The sequence below is a fragment of the Vulpes lagopus genome, chromosome 10 (assembly GCF_018345385.1).
Source record: "Vulpes lagopus strain Blue_001 chromosome 10, ASM1834538v1, whole genome shotgun sequence".
Lineage (NCBI taxonomy): Eukaryota > Metazoa > Chordata > Mammalia > Carnivora > Canidae > Vulpes > Vulpes lagopus.
The window spans coordinates 68,913,240-68,937,831 of NC_054833.1; the positions used below are offsets into that span (position 1 = coordinate 68,913,240).

Genomic DNA, 24,592 nt, shown 5'->3' on the forward strand with positions numbered 1-24,592 from the left:
TCACAGCTCTGCCCTTCCATCCAAATGACATGGAAGGTCAGAAAACGCAGGAGAGCTCCCACCCCATGCATCCTGGGCTTCCAAGGGGGCCCTATGGAGGAATAGCAGGTAAGCCACTTCAGGCAAAGGCTACTTTTACAGCAACAGTTTCCTAAAGAACCCAGAAGATCATCACACTCATTTTGAGGTTTTTCGAAAAACTATAAGAATCAGGGACACTACACCTTGGAGATCACAGAAAAGGAAACTGAAACGAAAAGCAACACTCTTTGGAACACAGGTGCCAAGTGTTTGCTGTCTGTGTGCCAGTCCCTCTGGAAGGCAGGGCTCTCTTATTTAGCTCCTGGTGTCAGGGACTCCAAGGGAAGCAGAGATGCAGTGGGAGGCTTCGAAGCACGCCTTGCTGGGTGGCAGAGGAATAAAGATGGCCCCGGGGACCGTGCTCCAGATGACCTGCACCACTCAGGGTAACCTACTCATCTGTGGATCTGTCCTGGAGCTACTTTATCTCAACATATCTGATGGCTTGGCTGTTTAAGCTCAACTTGTCCGGCTTCACATCTGGTTGCTGCTGCAGATGCTCCTCTATAAAAGCCAAACAATCTATTTATCCACACATCACCAAAAAGATACAGCTGTGGGGGAACCCACTAAACTTCTGGCTCTAAGTAAAAAATGTTTAAAAACTGCTCAGAACACAGCAGTTTTGTTAGCTGAATATGTACCATGATGTCCAATAAGCAACACCCAGAATAAAGTAGGCCTCACAGACAGGACCTGGGGTACAGCATCGCGATCTGGTCAGAAGAATACACAGTGCTGTGCAGGAACCTCGCACTTACTGGCAGACTTGGCAGGTGACGTCCGACTGCAGCCCGCCCGTGAAGATTTGGTCTATGATGCAGTTGCAGTGATTGGGGTTGTTGGCCTTCTTTCCATTATCGTCACCTGGGGATAGATCGCAGCTGTGTGATTTGCACCTGTACCCCCGAGTCCGCAAGTTTCCGAGAGCTACAGGCCCAAGGCGTGAGGCCATTCACCTGCAGAGGTGATGAAGCCACAAGGATCGATACTTTCAAAAGCGCACAGAGAACCCTAGTTCAAACAGGGAGACTTGGTGGGCAAAGAGGAAACAACCCTGCTAGCTTATTTTCAATTTTCTTCTTTTACTCCATTCCCTAAGACCTGCTTCGCTTCTCTCTAGGTACCAAGATATAGCTAATGCCCAGTCACTGGGGAGAGTTACAGATTCCCCCGTTCACGCAGAGAACGACTAAACTGTCATGCAGTGGCGTGGTGCCACATGCTGCCAGCAAAGCCCCTGCTCTCCCCTCCTCTCCTCCTACTCTACACGTACACTGTGCCCTGGCTTCAGAAAGTGTCCCTGCAGGACTCACCTCAGTCTGCTTTGCTCATCAGCTCCTGCACTCTGGAACTTCAGGAACAGTTCTGCTTTCCCATCAGCAGCACATAGAGAAGTACCATTCCTATCCTCTCTAGTTCAATACAGGTTTTATTTCTATATTTGGGTGCAGATATATGGATACTAACTAAGCTTACATGGTGGAATGCAACACATGTTGATATATACCGTAAATACATACTACAGAACTTTCAAATAGACAAAAGGATTAGACTGTGTCTATCTGTATATCACTTATTTAAAAACTGAAATTATTACATAGAAATAAAGGATGTCCACCCAGCCTTTTGACAGCAAACTGCCTGGAGCAATTAGGGAGAAAATGCTACCCAGAAAGATTTCATGAGACAAAATGTTAGGAAATAAAAAAATACATATAGGAAGACACAAAGGAAAAAAGGCCTCAAGATAGCTGAGGCTCCCAACCACCACACAACCAAGTGCATGGAGGGCCTGGCTGTGGCCATGAACTAGGAGGGTTGAGGGAGGATTCTGAACACTCTGCTTCCAGCGAGAGAAGCCTTACGCTTCTCGTGATTTGTGAGATGGAAATACCTCAGACAAGTGCATCACAGTCACTGTGTTGTGCTTCTGTCCCCTGAATGTTTTCACAATAAAGCCTTTGAAGCAGCTGATTTTTCAGGTTAGACTAACGCTGATAACAGAAGTCACCTGACTATCCTCAAGTGCTGGAATAATTTCACAGCCTTACACACCAGCTCTTTTGTTTATATGCTGTACTCCATACTAGAAAGCCAAAACTTACCTAAGCTATTAAGCACCGTTTATTTGGTTCCTCCGGTGAACACTGAAAGGATGTGTATGTTTTTCAGGAGAAAAAAATTCAAGTACATAAAAAAGCCAGAAAGAAGCCTGACAGCTGATGAGAACAAGCCATCTTATTTGGAGTTTGGCTTGCCTCTCAGCTGTAATGTCAGACAACACATGTTGAGAGCAGCCCCGTGACTAGGGAGAGGCTGAGGAGCAGCAGTAGGAGGCAATTCAGTAAGACCTGGAAGACAGGCAGCTGTACCAGCCTGGAGGCCACAGGTACCCAGGTAACTTGGTTACGCCGCACACCTCCACTACACTTGTGTGTGCTCCCTGAACCGGCAGCCTCAGCATCACCAGGGACCCATCAGGAATGAACACCTGCCTTCGCTCCACACCCACTGAACAGAAACACCAGCAAGCCCTCCAGGGGACCCTGACCCACAGTCAAATTTGAGAACCGCCCCCATTCATAGGACACCTGTGTCAGCACACTTTGGTGTAGGGCCTTCTCACTGGGAGCCCGCCATGGGGAGGGGAAGAGGAGGAACCGTGGTGGCTTGTGATTCAGTCCTAAACTCCTGCTCTGAATGGAAGAGCTCTGCCCACTGTCCCTTTCCCCAGACTATCCAAACCCACATACATCTGAGGCCGCTGAGGAGGCTGTCACCCTCTGGGGGCCAGGCTGTGGGACAGAAACCAAGATCCAGTGAAATCCAAAGAGAGACTTTAAAAGCCCCTGGCTGGATCCCAGAATGAACATGACTGAGGGTTGGAGTGGCCCTGGCAAGTGTGCAGGTCCAGTTCTGAGCTCTCTCTCTAGCTACCTTAAAACAACAATCAAAAACAAAAAAACAAAAACAAAAACAAAAACAAAAAAAAAAACCAATCAGTCCTTCTGGAGACCCCACAAGGGGAGGGGCCAGTTCTGATGGTTCTGCTGTATCTGGAGCAATTTGTAAGTTTCCGGCACACCACGGGCTATGACAACCCCGAGGAGCCACACATGAACTCCCTCACAGTCAGGCCCAGAGGACCCCAGCAGCAGAGGACTCCAGGCAAAGGCCCGTCAAGGACAAAGAGTCTTGCTCACTGTTACGGCTCTTCCAGGACCAACCACCATGCTGGTCCACTCCCAGCAAGGTTGGAGGGGACACCCCAAACCATTTCCTCCTCTCTTCAAAACTATCAAGAACCTCTTCAGGGTATGAAGGATGTTTCTCTTCTTGTGGGGGGAAAGTCACAATGAAAAGACAAGTTCCCCAGAAGAGGTGCCTGCTGCGCCAGTGCCCCCACCCCTGCCCCAGGCACAAGGACAAGGATGAGGATGGCCTGCAGGCGCACCTTTGCAGTGTCGGTGCAGGACGTCCAGGGCTGCGATGAGGAACTCGTGTGCATCCTGCTGCTCGTACCCTGCCAGGTGCCGCGCGTGAGTCCACACCAGGTGCAGCAACTTGTACGGGATATGGGGGGAGCGGTGCCCCGAGTAAAACTGCTCAGACGTGGAGAGGAAGGAAAAGGGGGAAGATGTCAAGAAAGAGTACACATCACACGTGACAACAAACATTTAACAGCAGCCAAGAATTTCCTGCAGCTGCTCTAATGGAAAAGGATTCCATTTTATATCCTCATTTCCATTTTGTTGTTGTTCGCAAAATATATTTTTATGTGGACTCACTGGTCTTTCTGAATCTATCGTTTTGTCCCTTTCCATTGTTGGTTTTCTACCAATAGGCCCAAACGATGAATCAGGAGTGCCCAATGCGTAAACAAGGCAGGTGGCTGCTGAGTGGGTGCAAGATACTTTAGGCCAGATCTGCTGGCTCCTCTGCTGGACCCCTGAAGTACACCTGGGCACTCTCAGCAACTAACAGGGCACATACCAGCCCCATTCTGTTGCCGAAGCAGCCAAGGGACTTCAGCTCAGAGACCCTTTCCAGTGCTTGGGTGCAGAAGAGAATCCAGACCCAGGACACCGGAACCTGCACCCTATCCTGCCACATGGGGACAGGTACAGCCTGAGAGCAGCCTAGGATCTAAACAGAACAGACCCTCATGCTCAGGGTAGAGAGCCACAAAGCCAGAGATGGCCACAAAGCCAGAGGTGTTCTGCTGAAGCACACTCAGGCCTGGCAAGAGAAGGGCCACTCACCTTGAGAACAAAAGATGGTGGACCATGAGGGAAGGGTAAAAGGACCATAGCATTTACGGACAAATGTCTTCCCCTGGCAGGGCCCCTTCGAAAAGGCTCTTTCTCATCCTCCAAGTTAGCACCATGCTTCTAAGTGATGCCAACAGACCCTAACGATTCCCTTTGGAAAAAATGTTCCTGGGATGCCTGTGTAGCCCAGTGGTTGAGCATCTGCCTTTGGCTCAGGTCGTGATCCCAGGGTCCTGGGATCGAGTCCCATATCAGGCTCCCCATGGGGAGCCTGCTTCTCGCTCTGCCTATGTCTCTGCCTCTCTCTGTGTGTCTCTCATGAATAAATAATATCTTAGAAAAAAAAAGTTCCATAATAAATGCACGTATTAAGTATTCACTGTCAGAATATAAGATGTCAGAAACATCTTATAAGATAACATTCATATAAGATGTCAGAAACCTGCCTTCATTAGGTCAATCTTTTTTCGTTTTTCTTTTTTTAAAGGAAAAACACCAGTGGTTACAAAAGCCATACACTGCCAAGGTCAAGAGCGCTCACCTCCTGAAAAAGTGACGACATCTCGCAGACCAGACATGAGCTGGGGCTCTGCATCTCACACCGGTGCCTGTCGGAGAGGAAGAAATCTCGCAGAAGTGGCGTGTGGGTGAGAGCCTGGACGATGCAGTTCATGAAGCACGTGTTTCCAAGGTTGATCAGTCCCCGCAGACCTGGCCGGGAGGCAGACAGGAGAGTGGGGCTGACAGGCTCTGCACCACAAGGACCACTGAGGCCCGATGGCACTACTATGCCTCTACATTTATTCACTCATTTCAAGAGGTAAGAGGAAATGTCTTTTTCTAATTTTTAGGCCTTTTCTAGTAACTCTCCTGAGGAACGTTTACCATCATCCTACCGCTCACCTCAGCCACTAAGTTTTGATAGAATGACCCACAGATAGAGCAACAGGTCAGAAAGGAGCTGCTCTAACAAAACCTATTAAAAAGCTTCTAAAACGTATTCTTGAAGTATTAGAAAACCCAGAAAACCCTCTCACACACACATTTCTCTCCCTAAAAGTCATGTACACAGCATCAACCTGACCATAATAAGTGAGTCTTTTTACAGGACAGATTGTCAGGGCTGTTTCCATCACTGTGGGGCCCCCCCTCAACCTCACTGCAGCACCACCTCCCAAGAACAGGTGTTCCAGAAGTAGTGGGAGGAAAAGGGGGTGAAGACAACTGATGTACAAGGGGTTAGAGAGAACTACACTATGCAATCCTCCTGTTCACATCTACGCTGGAATAGCCAGCCGTGCTGGCAGTGACAACAGACCACCACGCCCAGCACTGCCACCCACCTACCTATGGTGCAGTTGGAGGTGATCTTTCGCCTTTTCGGGTTGTGTTTCAGCAGTTCAAGCTCTCGTTTGGTTGGCTCCCAAGTTGAAAACTTCTCCCCAACACCTAAACACATGGAAGACAGTCCAGGTGCCATGAGCTCAATACTCATCAGGTGTTTGTAAGTAAAAGTGATGGTGACAGACCACTTATCAGCTTGTATTTCAAAGATGGGCATCCACAACATGAGGTCTTTCTAGAACCATATTATATTGCAACAGACTAAAAAAGAACACTTACAAGGAATTTTAGAAAAATGTGTGGTGAATGAGCAGTTTTCCCCATGAGAAAGAAGGAAATGCCTCCCATTGATGCTACTGTAATGCTAATGCCAAGATGGTTTTTGTTTTTTCTTTTGCAAAGCTTATAATCCTTGAGTAGACAAAGGAGAAGCTGTGCACTTGGCCCCGAGGTGATGCGCCCTCCCAGAGAAGAGTGAAAGCAACAAGGAGAAAACACTGGCTGAAACACCGTCTGAAAATGCATCATGTTGGACAGCTGTCCCCACAAGAGATTTATAACACAGATAATGGCGCAGATGCTAATTAAGTGTCCCAATACCTACTTGTTTCCCACAACCTAATATTTCTGCAAAATTCAATGAACTTTAAAAGACATAATATCTCATTGACACATGGGAACTATAGAATGATTTTAGAAGAGCTCTGATTTATTCTGGGCCATGCATTTCTAAGTTCTTGTAGGGTAAATGTTCTTCCCAAAGAAATAATATATTCAGACTCAGTTGCAATGTTACTAAATTATTGAGGGAGAAAAAAATAGGAAGTTGTTCTCCAGAAAAGATTTGTTACATACAAACAAATCTGATCACAGAGAGCACCTGTTTGTATTGTTCCATTCTCAAAAAATGGTGTTTTTTCAAAAGCAGAGCAATTAAGCCCAAAAAGTGTAAAAGAGATACTGGGTTCTCTTTGTAAACAGTGACGGTTCTGCTAGTTGACAGATGCTCACCAGTCAAGCGGGGTAAACTACACCTCTTACCGTTGTAACCCATGAGCATCTGCTGGAAATGAAAACTAAAAAAAACCAAGGAAACAAGAAACAAAGAAATGAATAGGGAAAACATATGTATGAGATTTGTGTGTACCCTGACTACATATCCAAGGAAGAAAGTGTGAGGTCAAGGAAGTGACAGCAACTGAGAACCCCATGCTGGTACCACAGCTACTAGGAGAAAACAGAAAACGTATGTATTGGTCTCCACCCCTGGTTCCTGGCACAGGGCTCTTAAAACCCTTATACTCTCTAAGTGATAAGAGAGCAGGAACATCTTTTATTCTAATGAGGTGACTCTTGGTGGGTTCCTGGAGAGGGGCTGGTCGCCAGAAAGACCACCAGCCATGAGAAGCTTGGATTTCCAGCTGCCTCCCCAGGGCCCCTGCAGAAGGAGCCTGCACACCTGTCTGGCGAGTCACTTCACCTGCTTTTCCTGGATCCTCAGCTGGTGCCTGCAGGAGGAAGTAAGCAGCTGTGGGGGTTCTTCCCACTAAATCAGGACCCACCCTGCAAAAATCCAGCTGCTGTCCTATCTCCCTATACTGACTTTTTCCCTAGATACTGATCTTTCTCTTGATCAGCTCTGCCCTGGACAGACATGAGGGAATGCAGAACTAAGAGACAAATCAGGCACATAAATCTAGGCAAAACCAAACCTTGCATTTTCCAAGCTTTCCGCTGTTCCTCTTTGGCAATGATTTCTATATCTTTGTCATATATGTAGTCCTGACACAAAAAGCAGTAGATGCCTCCATACATAAGCTCTATGGCTGAAAAGAGAAAGAAGGAGAGAGAGCAAATTTAATTAAAAATGTAAAGGCAACATTTAAGGTTACAAATGAAACATCTAAGTGTTTTACGCATCTTACTGTTTCCACTGTTTCCCTACTCTCAAATCATAGAACCCCTTTTTATGAAAGGATTCATCCCTCCCACTTCAGACCTTTATCCTAAGCAGGTACAGTACATGTAGTTTCCTTGGAGGCTCAGGACTTACAAGTCTGAGGAATCTGAGTGAGAATGAGAGCCATCCCGTCCACATTTTACAAAAGACTTAATCCTCAAGTACGAGGACTCTATTTTCTGAAAGAGTGGTATTTAAAACAAGGGAAGGGATGCCTGGGAGGCTCAGCCAGTTAAGCGTCTGCCTTCAGCTCAGCACCCCCCCCCCCCCCGCCCCCTCAACATGTGCTCCTGTTCTCTCAAATAAATAAATAAAATTCAAAAAAAAAAAAGGGAAAACTTTCATCGTGTATGATCAGTTCATAAGGACTCTTAGCCACCTGACACATAACCGTGTTCTATTATATCTAGAACTCCTGCTATGATTACAAAAAGGAATGCAGCTGCTGTTTGCTTTAAGGACAGTGGTAAAATGTTCCCTAACCAGATAATCTTGACTTCTTGACCCATAGAGTTGGCTCCTGCCCACCTGTGAGTGGGTTTTGTGCACTTTCTTGTCTGCATCATCTATAAAACCTGCTCTTAGTTACTTCATTATAAAGTAAGATAAAGTCCTTTAATGTAAGCACCTGGAAGAAAGGCATCCCAATTGAACAATTAAAAAGAATTTGTTCTGGTTTAGATTCACCAAGCCACAGAAGCTGTCTGAGAAGCAACGCAGCACGAAGAGCACAGATGTAGAACTGGTCTGCCTCCTAGTTTTGCCACTTACTAGTCATGCACCACTTCTTTGAGTCTCAGCTTCCCCTTTGGCATAATGGTAACAGTAACAGCACTGACACCTCACAGGTTTGTGTGATAATTCTACAACTTTACAGTACACGTAGTACATGGGAATGTCTTCATAAATCACAACTTTTTATTCCATGTCTTCTGTCACCATGACACAGATCAGTAATATTGTGGTGGATCTTTAAAGTCCTCTAGAACAGATGTATTAAAGCTCAATTTAAGAATCCCATGCCTGAAACAAACAATCCACTCATGAAATGGGCAAAAGACATGAACAGAAATCTCACAGAGGAATACACAGACATGGCAACAAGCACATGAGAAAATGCTCCGCATCACTGGCCATCAGGGAGATACAAATCAAAACCACAATGAGATGCCACCTCACACCAGTGAGAATGGGGAAACAGGAAACAACAAACGTTGGAGAGGCTGTGGAGAAAGGGGAACCTCTAGAACTGGTGCAGCCACTCTGGAAAACTGTGTGCACGTTCCTCAAAGAGTTAAAAATAGATCTGCCCTATGACCCAGCAATTGCATTGCTAAGGATTTCCCCAAAGATACAGATGCAGTGAAACGCCAGGACACCTGCACCCCGATGTTTATAGCAGCAATGTCCACAATAGCCAAACTGTGGAAGGAGCCTCGGTGTCCATTGAAAGATGAGTGGATAAAGAAGATGTGGTTTATGTATACAATGGAATATTACTCAGCCATTAGAAACGACAAATACCCACCATTTGCTTCGACGTGGATGGAACTGGAGGGTATTATGCTGAGTGAAATAAGTCAATCGGAGAAGGACAAACAGTGTATGTTCTCATTCATTTGGGGAATATAAAAAATAGTGAAAGGGAATAAGGGGGAAGGAGAGAAAATGAGTGGGAAATATCAGAGAAGGTGACAGATCATGAGAGACTCCTAATTCTGGGAAACGAAAAAGGGGTGGTGGAAAGGGAGGTGGGCAGGGGGTAGGGGTGACTGGGTGATGGGCACTGAGAGGGGCACTTGATGGGATGAGCACTGGGTGTTATGCTATATGTTGGCAAACTGAACTCCAAAAAAAAAAAAAAAAAAAAATCCCATGCCTATCCCACCCTTGCCCCTAACCCAAAACTGACAAAATTCCTACAAATTTTTTGAAAGTCTCCAACAAAGCTGTTGCATGGAGCTTGGCAGCCCTTTGGCACTGCATATTCCTTAAATGGGATAGTTCCTGGCACAGGGATACCAAAGCCAGAAGCAGACTACAGCGAGGATGACAGAAATTTTCAGGAAAGCAAAGGCAGTCAATAAAAAATATGCCAAGCAAGCCCCTCATTGAGCTCTGTGCTCAGCAGGAAGTCTGCTTGAGATTCTCTCCCTCTGCCCCTCCCCCGCCCTCTCTCTCTCTCTCTCAAGTAAATAAGTAAATCTTAAAAAAATATATGCCAAGCATACAGTCAACAACAGCACAATTACCAGCCCAGGGAAGGCATATAAATATTTCAATGTGTGTTCAAGTCATCCTAGACAAGCTCTTCTTCAAGGCGCTTTTCCAAACTCAACACCTAACTATGTAAAATTAGTGAAGTCTACTGGAGTGCCAAGATCATCCAATGGAAGAAGTACCACCTGCTCAACAAACAGTGGTGGGATGACCAGAAGTCCACAAACAAAAGATGAAGCTCACCTCTACATCATATACAAAAATGAAGAAGGGATCAGCAACCTCAATAAAGCACTAAGGGTACAAAACCATCAGAAGAAAACCTAGGGGTTAAGTCTTCATGACCACGGATTTGGCAGTGGACTCACAATTTGACACCAAAAACATTAACAACTAAAACATGAACAACTAAAGAAAAAAACTGATAAATTGGGCTTGATCAAAACTAGACTTTGTGCCTTCAAGGACATTATTAAGAAAGTGAAAGACAACCCACAAAATGGGAGAAAATATCTGCAAAGCATATATCTGGTCAGGGTTCACTACCCAGGAGACAGAAATCTCCAAGAGATGTGTGTTTTGTGTGTGTGTATATATATATCTCATAAAGCACAACAAAAAGACAACCCAACCCAATTAAAAACATGAACAAGTGAATTGCATAGACATTTCTCCAAAGAAGATATACCAAGGACCAAGAAGCACATGAAAAAAACATTTAACATCACTGGTCATTGAGAAAATGCATATCAAAGCCACACTAAGATACCACTTCACACTCATCATAATGTCCAGAGTTACTAAAAAAGAAAGTAAGTGTTGGCCAGGATGTGGAGAAACTGCTGGCAGGAACAAAGAATAGTGCCGCCACCATAGGCAAATCTGGTGGCCCCACAAAAACTCGACACACACTTACCATATGAGCACCCTATTTCATTCTGAGGTATGTATCTAAATGAAATGGAAACTTATGTCCACACAGAAACTCACACGACTGTTTATGCAGCATTACTCAGAAGAGCCAAAAGGTGGGAACAACCCAAATGTCCATTAATAGATGAAAAGATGAACAAAATATGGAAGATGTACACAATGCGATATTACCTCAACATACACAGCAATGAATTACTGATACATGCTATAGCATGGATGAATCCCGAAAACATGCTGAGAGAAAGAAGCTAGACACAAAAGGTCATCCTCTGTATAATTCCTTTTACAAAATATTCAGAACAGGCAAGTTCAGGGAGACAAAGAGCAGATCAGCAATTGCCAGGGGTTGGAGGGACTGGAGGTCGGGGGGTGGGGGGTGGGGACACACACACTCATTCCTGGAAGTGGGCTATTCTTCTGAGATGATGAAAAAATTCTGAAGTGGAAAGATGCTGATTGCACAGTGTGGTGAGAGAGTGAATACCACTGAAGCGTACGCTTTAAACTTTGTACGTTATGTGAATTTCACCTCAATATAAAATTTAAAAACCCAAAGCAACACATACAATCAAGGTAGTTCCCCTGGAAAATTCTTTTGTAGTGAAGATGAGGGTACACTGGCTCCTGGAGAACTCCCAAAGCTATAGGTGACCCAGGTACCATGCACACATGCACCACGTGAGGTCCTTTCCCTTCGGTCACAGGGTAACCTCGAGAATGGAGGGGGAAACACTACCAATTCCTAAGTGAGCTGGTTTCCCCGCACCCACCAGCGTGTGGTCTTTTGGGAGCAGCTACAATACCTCTTCAAAGACACATGGAACAAAGCTAAAGGCATTACTTTCACACTTTTGTGTCTCATAGTGGCAAAATCTAAGTACCTTGTGACTCAACATAAAAAAACCTGTAAGCAGCCAGAAAGTATGAAATCAAACAGCTCCAAGTTTGTCGCCCTACTCATTGCACCAGGCCCCACAGTGAACTAGAATTCCAACATCCAGTTTAGGACACCAACCAGTCCAGGTGGAAGTATACCAGCAAAATGGAGTGGCCATCCCAAATGAGAGGAAGCCCTTTTTCCTGACGTATGTTTTTATCACATTGGATTAAGGCAACTACTTTTAGGAAAGGACAGACCAAGAAGTAGAATGTTTGAGGAGACTGCTGTCAGGTCCAACTTATCCCATGCCATACTGGACAGGCCATACCTGTCCTTCCACATGACCTTCAACGATGACCTTATTGCTATCAATATTCTATTTTTAAATGCATTATCCACAATATTCAGACAAGATTCAGTTTAGGCCTGTTCGCGCTAATCAAACAAAAAAGTAGACACCTGCTGAGAGTTTCCCTACTAATCCACTTCAGGTCCCACTATTATACTATGGAATATCCCTGGAAGGTGGAAGAACCTGACCACAAGGAAATCAAGGCACCTCAGTCCCCCTATCACTGCTCAATTACTCTGCCCTTGGACGTCCTGCAAAATACCCTTATAAAATGACAACCAAAATATGGACAGCCTAGAAGTTGCTCTGGAGATAAGCAGGTGGGAGCAGCAGTGAGATGCACAGGGCAGAGGACAGGCAGGTGCTCTTGGCTAGTTGGGAACCAAACCGCCAGGTGGGAGTCAGGGCTGCCCGGATTATGTTCTCCTCTAGCACTTCTACACTTCAGCCTCTCTCTCTCTTGTGCCCGTCGCCCTCCACTCCTCCTCTCCCAGACACAGAAAACTCCTAGCCTGGATGAACACATACATGAGCAATCTTCAATAAATTCACAGACTCTAACAGCAAAGGACTAGATATTTCTCCCATCTCAAGGTTTTGTTTCTGAGAGCAAACCTAAAATGCATTCACTCTACCAAAAGTAGAGGCAGAGTTTATCAGTCAGGTTAATAAAATGAATACATTTCTAAAGTCATTTTTATAGATGACTCTGGGTAACAATAAAATTCTTCAGATAGCTTTTTAAGTATATATTTCCAATGTTCCAATAAGCAAATATATTTCCAATGTTCCATAACTCTTTAGCCCACAGAATCACAGCCCAGGCGTAACAGCAGAGCGGCCTAAATGGGTCTGATCTGAGATTCAGATAGGGCAGGAATACTCTTCATTTACACTGTAAATGCAAGTGTCTACATTAGGTAAATACTGCACACTTTTATCACATCCACACTGTCCTGAGCAGTGTCTTTTTCGTCTGATTGGTCAATGTAAGAAGAGATCCCTCATTCCTCCATGGGACATAATTCATGAAAGCATTACTGGCACCACGAGCTCTCTCCCCAAAAAACCCCTCATTCCAGGAGCCTTCTTAACAGCACTTGCTGTATGTTCTCCGTTATGAATGCAGTAATCCGCCATAGAGGACTTAGTACATTCCATCCCTACTATTTGTTTTTTTAAGATTTTATTTATTTATTCATTCATGAGAGACACACAGAGAGAGGCAGAGACATAGGCAGAGGGAGAAGCAGGCTCCATGCAGGAAGCGTGATGCGGAACTCAATACCAGGACCCAGGGACCACAACCTGAGGCTCAATGACTGAGCCACCAGGTTGTCCCCCATTCCTACTATTTAAAAAGGCTCTAAAAAGATCTTTAACTGGGGGACACCTGGGTGGCTCAGCTGTTGAGCACTTGCCTTCAGCCCAGGGCGTGATCCTGGGGTCCCAGGATCAAGTCCCACATTGGGTTCCCCGTGTGGAGCCTGCTTCTTTCTCTCTCTGCCTATGTCTCTGCCTCTCTCTCGGTGTCCCTCATGAATGAATAAATAAAATCTTAAAAAAAAAAAAAAAAAAAAAAGATCTTTAACTGGAACTGCAGAGCCCCCATGAAGTAAGAGCTTCTTTGGGCTGGACTTTTTCAAAGTGATTTTCTCAAGGAGTGCCTAAAAACCTCACCATCACTTAAAACATCATTATGAAGGAGAGAGAAACACCTAAGGAGCACAATTAGAAAATAAAGCCAGGGACAAAACTTTGCTTCATGTAACTTCCAGAACGTGTGACAGTCTGAACTGGTAAGTATAAGAGATATAAATTCACCTTAATGCCACGGTGTCATGAGCTGTTAGCCTTTCCATGACTGTATTATGGAGAGGAGTGAAAATCCATAAAAAGTAAAAACCCCCCAGCTGGCTGCCATCTGTGCTAACCTCAATAACCCAACACTTCATCTAAGATCTTTCTTTGTGGGGTTTTGCCTAATCTAACCTAACTAGGCTTTTCAGAGAGAAAGAGGACTCTGACACTGCATTAAAAAACAAGACGGTTTCAAAGAACACTGAAACAGTTGAGCCTCTTTAAATTATCATTTCCAGTTGCACACAATATTCACATCAACCCCAGTGCCTCCAGGCAAAAGCTGGGTGCATGGTCCCTCTGTGCCCTGTGTAGTCCTCCGACCCTGGACTCTCACAAGGGCCTCAGACGGGCCCCTGGGGGAGGGCGGCCCCACACCCTAAAGCCATGTCCCAGGGCGCCTTACCCAGGTTGTGCCGCTTGGACTTCGCATGCTCATGAATATGTTTCTTTGTGAAGCAGCCAAAGAAGACACAGTGCAGGCAGGAGTGGAGCCTGTTCAGGTGAACACCACAAACGTGACAGACGCATGACTTGGCCTGAAAGGGAGTGAAGAGAATTAAAAACCTTACGTTCTCAGAGAGAGAAAGTGGTCAAGCAAAATGATCAAAACCGACAAGGGAACCGGAGGAAAGGAAATCACAGGGTATCTTCGTTAATCTTTTCAACTGCTCCAAAAGGTACTTTAGCTCCAAACTAGCTCCATGTTAAGAAAGTTCAACCCACCATCTCAATTCACAAAACCCATCAGCTGCTCAGGTGTTTACCACACGAGGCTTTAGGGACCATCAGTCTCTGCATTCTCTTCCTGCCACCGTCTCGGCTCCTGTCCCCATTTCAGACCAGCAACTCATAGCCTAGCCACCCTTACTGTGGACCTCACTATATATTCGATATTCCAGGTCACAAGACCACAGCAAACTTAGAAGCAGTTCATCAACCAACAGAGAGGGACATGAGTCAAAAGGATACAGAAGAAAAAGAAAAAGAAAGTTTGTTGCCAAGAATTAGACCACAGAAACCTAAAATTTTAATCTCAGCAATTGTGAGCAGTGATAATTCTTATACACCCAAACCACCCAGAACACCAATATTTTCTAGCACAATATGACTTCTACGCTGTAGTAACTGTAAACTCCCTGCAGATCATCAAACTGAATTTCCAACCTCTGAGATGACATCACAGTATAAGATTTTCTTCTGTTGCAATGGGTGGGCAGGAAGCAAGGAGATGAAGGAGAAGATAAACAGGGTATGGAGAAGGAAGGTTAAAACAGAAAGGACTGCCCCCACAAATATTCCACACCACACACCGAATGTACTCTAGACTCTGGTGCCAGAGGCTTTCAGATGATTTGCCTCATTCACTGCTCACAATCATCCCCTGGGGAAGGTTTTAGGCTCTTCTGACATCTGCAGAAAGTTAGTGTACATGCTCATGACCATTGTGGAGAGTGAGGTGTGTGTGACACAGAATGTGGCCTAGGATGTGCCTAACCCCAGGAATCCCTCAGCTTGGAGACAGCCCCACCTAAGCTTCACTCTGCACTCACAGGATCAAGGGCCAAGACCAGGGCTGACAGGCTGTGCATTCACCTAGAATGGAGGGCACAGACAGAGGAGAGGCTCTGGGGACTAGTCTCAAACCTAATTTACATAAAACACGAATCACCATTTTCACCTAGAGGGTAACTGCCTTAAGGGAAGCCATCTGGGGACACTGTCCACTTCAGCCTCCAGGAGATGCAGAACTGGTGCAGATGGGCTGGACAGGGATGGTACATGGACCTATGCTCCTTAAAGACAGGAGCCATGTGGCCAAAATCCCAAATCACAGGACAAATCAGACATGTTCCTCTCTCTCCCCCTTGCCCTCCTACTCATGTGCTCGTGTGCTCTCTCTCAAATAAATCAATCTTTAAAACAAAAATAGGGCAGCCTGGGTGGCTCAGCGGTTTAGCACCGCCTTCAGCCCATGGTGTGATCCTGGAGACCCGGGATCGAGTCCCTCGTCAGGCTCCCGGCATGGAGCCTGATTCTCCTTCTGCCTGTGCCTGTGCTTCTCTCTCTCTGTCTCTCATGAATAAATAAAATCTTAAAGAAAATAAAAATAAAAACAAAACAAAAATTTAAAAAATAAAATGCCATAGTAGTATAGTTGTATAATCCATTCTTCCAGTGATAAAGAAATCAAGTAACCATAATTGCTTTCAGAATACAGGGAACATTTTAAATTACACATACAGTTATATTTGATGTGAGCGAGTGATATCTTCAGGTATCGTGGAAAATTTCCCTGTAGCTCAAAATACTGTAAGCAACAGAATAAGATTCTGAGATTATAATCACAAGCTAAAATCCATTTACTACTCACTACAAATACAGATATAAAGAATGGGAAAGATTCAGAGATGTCCTTTATTTTCATCACTCAGGATATTTAAAAGGCATTATAGTGATCAAAAAAAATTTCTCTATGAACTTAAAGCAGTAAATCCAAATCTATTTATATAACAAAAAATTCAAGAGCAGCATTACCTTGAAAATATTAGCTCATCTGGATAATTACACATCTGTAACACTAAGTTTTCCCTTAAAACACACAAAAATTTTTAAAAACGATGTATTTACTTTAGAGATAAAGAGCACATGCGAGTGGGGGTACGAGCAGAAGGGAAGAATCTTCAAGCAGACTCCCCACTAAGCATGGAGCCTAACTTGGGGCTCAATCTAATGACCCTGAGAACACAACCTGAGCTGAAATCAAGAGTCAGACACCCAAGGAACCCCAAAATACACAAAAAGTTTTTTTTAAAGATCAAAATTAAGCCCTGAACTTTATTTTTTTTAAAGATTTTATTTATTCATAGAGACAGAGAGAGAGAGAGAGGCAGAGACACAGGCAAAGGGAGAGGCAGGCTCCATGCAGGGAGCCTGACATGGGACTCGATCCTAGGTCTCCAGGATTGTGCCCTGGGCTGAAGGCGGTGCTAAACCGCTGAGCCACCAGGGCTGCCTGAATTTTAAATGTAAAAATACATTACCTGTTGTCCTACAGAATTTCATGAAATAAAAATCTGCCCCAAGAAAAAGATCCTCAATGATCTCAGCTGCACAAAAAAATATAGCAATTTAGAGGTAGAGAGCTCCTCTAAAAACACAGAAACTGATAATGTCCTGATACTACCAGGTCAGGGAAAAAGAAAGCCTTAATTACAAATAAATGCACACACATATTCACAATTCAGCTAAATCTTTTTCATTTAAGTAAAATCCACGCTTGGGGTGCTTGGGTGGCTCAGTTGAGCCTCTGAGTCTTCATTTCGGCTCAGGTCATGATCTCAGGGTTGTGAGATCAAGCCCCACGGTGGGCAGAGCTGAGCATGGAGCCTGCTTTTGGCATTCTCTCTCTCCTCTCCCTTTGCTCCTCCCTCCCAACTCATACAGGAGAGCATTCTCTCTCTCAAATAAATAAATCTTTTTAAAAAAGCCACTGACTCCAACACTGAGAGAGGCATGTTAGAAAGAATGGTAAGGCAAATCCAGCTTAAGGAATTCCCACTAGGGAATTCTGGTACAATCTGAGTATAAAAATGAATAATAACGAGAATAGATTACATACTGAATAAAAAAGAATCCCCAAGTCCATTCTGATTATTAATACTAAACACACACAGTTTTAACAGTCTTCACAGGAGAATTCCATCTAATCCCTGTAGTTGGAAAGACAAAAATACACATACAAAAATCTTCATTTTCGGGATCCCTGGGTGGCGCAGCGGTTTGGCGCCTGCCTTTGGCCCAGGGCGCGATCCTGGAGACCCGGGATCGAATCCCACATCGGGCTCCCGGTGCATGGAGCCTGCTTCTCCCTCTGCCTGTGTCTCTGCCTCTCTCTCTCTCTCTGTGACTATCATAAATAAAAATTTAAAAAAAAAATTTAAAAAAAAATCTTCATTTTCTAATCATCATCATCATAATGGATTCAGGAAAAAGTCATCAATGGATGCTAAAACCACAGAGGAGAAAAATACTGGGTCATTCACAATAGTTAAAAGGTAGAAGAAACAGACCAAATTCCCATTAAAGGATGAATGGATACACAAAATATAGTATATCCACACAATGGAGTATTATTCAGCCATAAAAAAGAATGAAGTTCTGACACAGTTGCAACATAGATGAACCTTGAGAACGTAATGCCAAGTGAGAGCAGATGGACACAGAGGGTCACATAATGTGTGATTCCATTCATATGAAATATTCAGAACAGGCAAATCCACAGAGACAGAATAGAGATTAGAGGCTACTAAGGGCTGAAGAGAGAGAATAGGGAGCAGATAGAAATGATCTGAAACTTGGTAGAGGTGCGGTGATGACTGTAGAACATCCTAAATATAGTGAATTGTTCATTTTTAATTTTTATATTAATTTTACATCAATAAAAAATACATTAAATTACTTATATGCATGTGTACACATATGCCTGTGTCTACATATGTCTGTATGTATGTACACTGGGGCACTGGATACTCAGTTTCAAAGTAACAAAGACTACATTTGTTAATTAGAGGGGAAAAGGTCACCTTTAGAACAGAGTACTCTGGCCAACAAACACCACCTTATCCAAACCTTAATATACCTAAAAGAAATTGATGAGTATAGATAAGTGTATATGATATTTTGGTATTCTTGCTATTTTTGTAGGTTTTGTATTTCTTTTAAATAAAGGGAAAACAGGGGATCCCTGGGTGGCTCAGCGGTTTAGCACCTGCCTTCTGCCCAGGGTGTGATCCTGGAGTCCTGGGATCCTGGAGCCCACATCAGGCTCCCTGCATGGAGCCTGCTTCTCCCTCTGCCTGTGTCTCTGTCTCTCTCTTTCTCTCTTTCTGTGTCTCTCACGAAAAAAATAAATAAAATCTTTAGAAAAAAAGAATCTTTAAAAAAAATTTTTTAAGGGTAAATGACTCAACAATACATATCCTGTAACTCAATAATTCCCAAGTTTATATATAACAGAAATAGAAACATATACATGACAGTACTGCATGTATCAAGGACACCAAAAGACACATAAAAGAATGTCATAATTGTAATACCTCAAACCTGAAAATAAATAAAAAATACTCATCGGGAGCAAAAAGCATAAACTGTGGTATAGACATTGAATGCAATGAGCAGAGCAATAGAAAGGAACTCATGGTACATCCAGCAGCAGAGATGAATCTCACAAGAGAACATAGAGGAACCTGGCCACAAAAAAGGACATACTGTTTGCAACCACCGTCATACAAAAGTACGAAGTCAGGCAAAGGTCCTTTGCTGGCCATGTAAAGGTAGACAGGAGACACTCCTCAGAGGGACCAGGAAAGGGCTCGAAGGGGACATCTGGAGGACTGGGCGCTGTTCACAAGGACAGGAGCATCAAAGATTCATCAAGGATTGTGCTTTAATAGGAGGGATAAAAAGCCGTAACACGAAATAATAAACACACAGATAATATATGCAGTTATAGTGAGAGACATAAACCAAATGCTCTGAAATTTAAAAGAACAACCACATCTGATTAAGGAGGACTGGGGAAATAAAAAAAGTCTGTATACAATTTCTGCTCGAATTCTATGGAATTCTAAAGAACAAATGTTTCTTATAAGGCGTATGACCTCAATTCATATGGAATAAAGAGAACTCAAAGTGGGAAAACTCAAAGAACAGAAGGAAAGCATGTAATTAAGGACTTAAATACTCATCTGGGTGACTATGTTCTAGCACATTAATACCTAGAATACTCAACTACAGGTGGTTTAGAACTCACCACTGAAGGCCTTGATGGATTCAACTCAGTTCTCTAACATTAATCAAGCAGCCAGTCAATAGGCTACAGACAATACAAAAAGCAGAAATTTGTCTTTGGTGTTGTCTTTTGCATTGTTATTTGTCTGTATCAGCACTGTCCAATAGAACGTTCTATGTTGCTGCAAGTGTTCTATATCTGCACTGTTCATTACAGTAGTCATTCCCTACAACTGACTAGAACCACCAAGAAACTGGATGTTTATTTCCTATTACAAATAGCACATGTGGCTAGTGAACAGCACAGTTCTAGATCCTAAAATGAATAATACTAACTTACACAAGGAGTTCATAATATCTGCCTCCTGAGTTAAAACAAAGGCAGGTGAGTAGTACTGTTAAGTACTAGTGAAAGTAATTAGGATGGGCAGCCCAGGTGGTTCAGTGGTTTAGCGCCACCTTCAGCCAAGGGTGTGATCCTGGAGACCCGGGATTGAGTCCCGCGTCCGGCTCCCCAGCATGGAGCCTGCTTCTCCCTCTGCCTGTGTCTCTGCCCCTCTCTCCCTCTCTCTCTCTCTCTCTCTCTATGTGTGCCTCTCATGAACAAATAAAATATTAAAAAAATAAAGTAACTTTTTTTACTGTAGCTGCTGACTTCCAGTTAATTCTTTAAAAAGATGTGGCTTTCAGTTGTAGCTGATCCGGAGACCCACTCAACATCAGTCACAGGACACAGGAGCGGATTCAATTCCATCACTCTCGCTATGAGATATGGAGCAAGGTACACGATTCTCTTTGCCTTGGTTTCCTGACTTCTAAAATGTGGACACATATCTACCTCAAACCACTATTACAAAGATTAAATGATCTGATGCTTTTTAACACATTGAGGACAGTGCCTCTATGTGTTAGGATTTGTAGTGGGGCTAACCTGGCTCCTGCTAGCTCCCCAAAATGTGTATCCCTGTTTGAATCTTTAGAACCAGTGAATGCTATCTTATTTGGAAAAAGTATTTTGCATAAGTAATCAAGTTAAGGGTGTAGAGATGAGATTATACTTGATGATCTGGGTGGGCCCCAAATGCCATCTTGAGTGTCCCTGAGAGAGGGACACAGAGACTGTGCACCCAGGAATAAAGGCCAGGTGAAGGAGGCAGAAACCAGAGTGGGGGGTGGCGGGAGCTGGAACAGTCCAGGAAGCCTTCCACCCCAGGAGCTTCTGGAGGGGCATGGTCCTACCTACCAGACTTTGGGCTTCTGGCCTCTAGAACTTGTTCTAAACCCCCCACTTTGTGGGCACTTGTTAAAGCAGCTGCAGGAAAGAATAGAGTTCGTGTCAGTTATTATTCCAACCCCCTCCTATTGGCACTGAAAAGGTGAGGACACCCGTGTATCACACACTACTGTTCTGAGTGAGCTGGGGAGGCACAGGGTGGCTGCTTTCTGGAGTGTCTGGTGCCGCAGGGCTGGCGAGGTTCCTCCCTCAGTTCCCCAGGCAGCTTCCTGTTGGGGAGGCAACCCTGGCAACTTTCCTGGCTCAGCAGAGGCAACAGAATTCTGGAGGCTGGCAGGGGTTCCAGAAAACTCAACCAAGAATCTACTGCTCCTGGACCCTTACAGTGGTTTCTTGTATTAAAGCCCTTTCTCCTATAAATTACTTCAAGTTGATTCGGGTAGCCTGCAAGTAAATCCTGAAACACAGCTGTGATTCTTAGCATAGGAAAAGCAGCCAGGCCAATGATTTACCAGCTCTGTTTGCATCCACGTGGCAGGAGCTAGAGAGGATTATAGTAAATGAAGTCAGATCTCATGCACATGTGGAATTTAAGAAACAGAACATAGGAGCAAAGGAGGAAAGAGAGAGGAAAACCAAGAAACAGACTCTGAACTATAGAGAACTGGTGGTGACTGTGGAGGCTGAGAAAAATTAAGGCCATTCCACCTCAAGTTTAGCATTAGCACAAGTATAGCCATCTTAGGCCCCTGTGAATAAGAGATCAACTTTACAGGAAAAACTGCAGAATGTCCTCAGCAGGGAATCCCGTATCAGAAGGACAACAGAGCCCAAGCCAGTGGCAGAAAGTCCCATATTAGAATGAGAACAGAGCTCAATGTCCCTGAAAGCCCCATATCAGAATGTAAACAGAACTTGAGAAATTCCTCCACGCCTTCTGGAGGTCCCCTAGACCAGCCCATAAAACTAAGCTGGAACCCATCTCGGGGTCCAAGTCCCTGCTCTGCTGAATCGGGTATACTTGGACCCAAGCTCAAGCTTGCTAATAAATCCTCGTGCGCTTGCATCTGTGTTGGCTCCTTGGTGGTTTCTCGGATTCGCAATCTTGGGCACAACAGTGACCAGAGGGAAGGTGGATGGGAGGATGGGCGATTAAGGAGGGCACTTGTGGGATCCCTGGGTGGCGCAGCAGTTTGGCGCCTGCCTTTGACCCAGGGCGCGATCCTGGAGACCCGGGATCGAATCCCACGTCGGGCTCCCAGTGCATGGAGCCTGCTTCTCCCTCTGCCTGTGTCTCTGCCTCTCTCTCTCTCTCTGTGTATGACTATCATAAATAAATAAAAATTAAAAAAAAAAAAAAAAGGAGGGCACTTGTGATTAGCATGGAGTCCTTACAGAACTGCTGCATCACTCTATTTTACACCTGAAACTAGTATCATGCTGAATGTTAGCTGGGATTTAAATAAAAACTTTTAAAAACAAACAGTTCTGAGCTTACATGGTGCAAGAAAGTCACAGAAAGTCCATTCATTCGGCCTCAATATTAACAATATTTCCTTGGATACCCTAATCTCTATTATCTTTTTTCCCCATCTTCCTCCTCACCCCAAGAAGGACAGGGCAAGGACAGAAGAGGCACTTGAAGTCGAGGATGACTCAGCTGTACAGTGAATTTTGATTCCAGCTTAAAGAAAATGACAACCATGAGGCAGCACCTGCAGAGCTAATGCATACGTCCCATATTACCCACCACTTCCCACCACCACTGGTCTAGTCACATCTGACAACTGTAAGAAGGTAAGTATACCTGTCATGCTTCTCTTCAATGACTTTCTTTTCTTTTTATATGAAATTTTTTTTAAAGATTTTATTTATTTATTCATGAGAGACACAGAGAGACAGGCAGAGACACAGGCAGAGGAAGAAACAGGCTCCATACAGGGAGCCCGACCTGGGACTCGATCCCGGGTCTCCAGGACCAGGCCCTGGGCTGAAGGCGGCGCTAAACCGCTGAGCCACCTGGGCTGCCCATCTTCAATGACTTTTTCGAGGCTCAAAATACTTTTATACCATCATGGACTCTGATATAAGCAAAGGGACAGGATAAACATTCTATTTCCTACATGAACTGAGGCACTAAAAGGCAAAAAAATAAATTAATCTCAAATTCCCCAACCTCAGAAAGCCACACTCAGGCCTTTGAATCTCAACTAAAATAGATTCCGTCCAACTCCCTCCAGGTACAAAAGTGGCAGTGACATAACTGATAAGTAGTACATATTTTGGCCTTACTTTTCAAAGTTCTAAGCACAAAGCTCTCAAAACGCTTGGAATTTTGAAGATTGAAAAAGGGGTCTTTTGTTATTCAAACAAGTCCCTTTCAACCAGGTCTGTTTATGCTAATGAGATGATTTTTGAAAAGCTTCTGGACAGCCTCAAGATGGGGTCTGGGTTCCAGGAAACCAACCCTGTGACTAGAGAGAGGGGTGGACCTTCAGCCCCCTCCAACAGACAGTAGTTTAATCAATCATGCCTGTGTAACGGTTTAACTGTCTGCTTAATCAGTCATAACGGTGTAATGAAGTTTTCATAAAAATGCTAAAAGACAGGTCGAGAGGGCTTCTGGGTTGGTTAATGCATCCATGTGATGTGGGAAATAAAAGCAGAAAAGAAATTATTAAATTTCCTTACTATTCACAGCCCACTGACAAGTCCTTGAAACAGGCAGAGTGACCTTCCTCTAGGAACTCAGGTGCCTCCATGTTAATACCTTGCTAAGGGCAAAAGACAATCTTAGCCTGACCCCCAGGATCCTGAAATCCTTTTATATTTTAACATATAAAAGTTCCTTTGGGAGCACCTGGGTGGCTCAGTCAGTTAAGTGGTTGCCTTCAGCTCAGGTCATGATCTCAGGGTCCTGGGATCAAGCCCTGTGTCTTCCCAAGTCCAGCTCCCTGCTCAGCGGGGAGCCTGCTTCTCCCTCTGCCCCTCCCCTCCACGTTCTCTCTCAAATAAATAAAAAATCTTAAAGGAAGTTTACAAAAGTTTTTTTTTTTTAATCTCTACACCCCAAGATATATGTTGGCAATCACCGCCCAAGCCTATGACTCACTGATATATGGGTCTCATGACTCAGGTTTTATTAGACATTAAAAAATGACCTTTTCCTAATAGCAGCTAGCCCCCTCAAGGTCCTGGAAACTTTGCTTCCAAAATTTTTTGGAGACTTCCACTGGCCCTAATCCCCTCCCAACTTGAAAGGATATAATAGGCCACTCCTCACGACCCCAGTGCAGCGCTTTCTGCCCACAGGTCCTGTCCTCGTGCTTTAATAAAACCTTTGCACCAAAAACATCTCAATTCTTTTTGTCTGTTGGCTTCGAACGCTTAATATCTTCCTATATCACATGACTTGGGAGTATGATGCACCTCTACTCCACTGGGAGAAAGCTCCTGTGCCTAGGGCCCTCCCAGACCTGATCCTATGTACCTCTTCATCTGACTGTCCATCTGTACACTTTAGAATATCCTTTACAATAAACTGGTAAACCTAAGTAAATGTTCCCCTGAGTTTTGGAAACCATTTTAACAAATTACTGGACCCAAAGAAGGGATCCTAACCAGTTGCAAGCACAGATGACAACCTGGACTTGTGACTAGT

At 44.2% G+C, this 24,592-nt stretch overlaps 1 protein-coding gene across 1 annotated transcript in view; it reads right to left on the bottom strand.

The window, feature by feature from the left end:
• The window catches only part of USP22 (ubiquitin specific peptidase 22), a 46,035-nt gene that overhangs the window by 11,446 nt on the left and 9,997 nt on the right, over positions 1 to 24,592 (bottom strand). Inside the window, exons 2-7 of the mRNA XM_041771440.1 lie at positions 14,311 to 14,443; positions 7,412 to 7,525; positions 5,703 to 5,804; positions 4,897 to 5,066; positions 3,539 to 3,686; positions 843 to 948 (exon numbers count right to left, since the gene is read on the bottom strand). Of these exons, the coding sequence (XP_041627374.1) occupies positions 843 to 948; positions 3,539 to 3,686; positions 4,897 to 5,066; positions 5,703 to 5,804; positions 7,412 to 7,525; positions 14,311 to 14,443 (773 nt within the window). The remainder of the gene's footprint in view (positions 1 to 842; positions 949 to 3,538; positions 3,687 to 4,896; positions 5,067 to 5,702; positions 5,805 to 7,411; positions 7,526 to 14,310; positions 14,444 to 24,592) is intronic.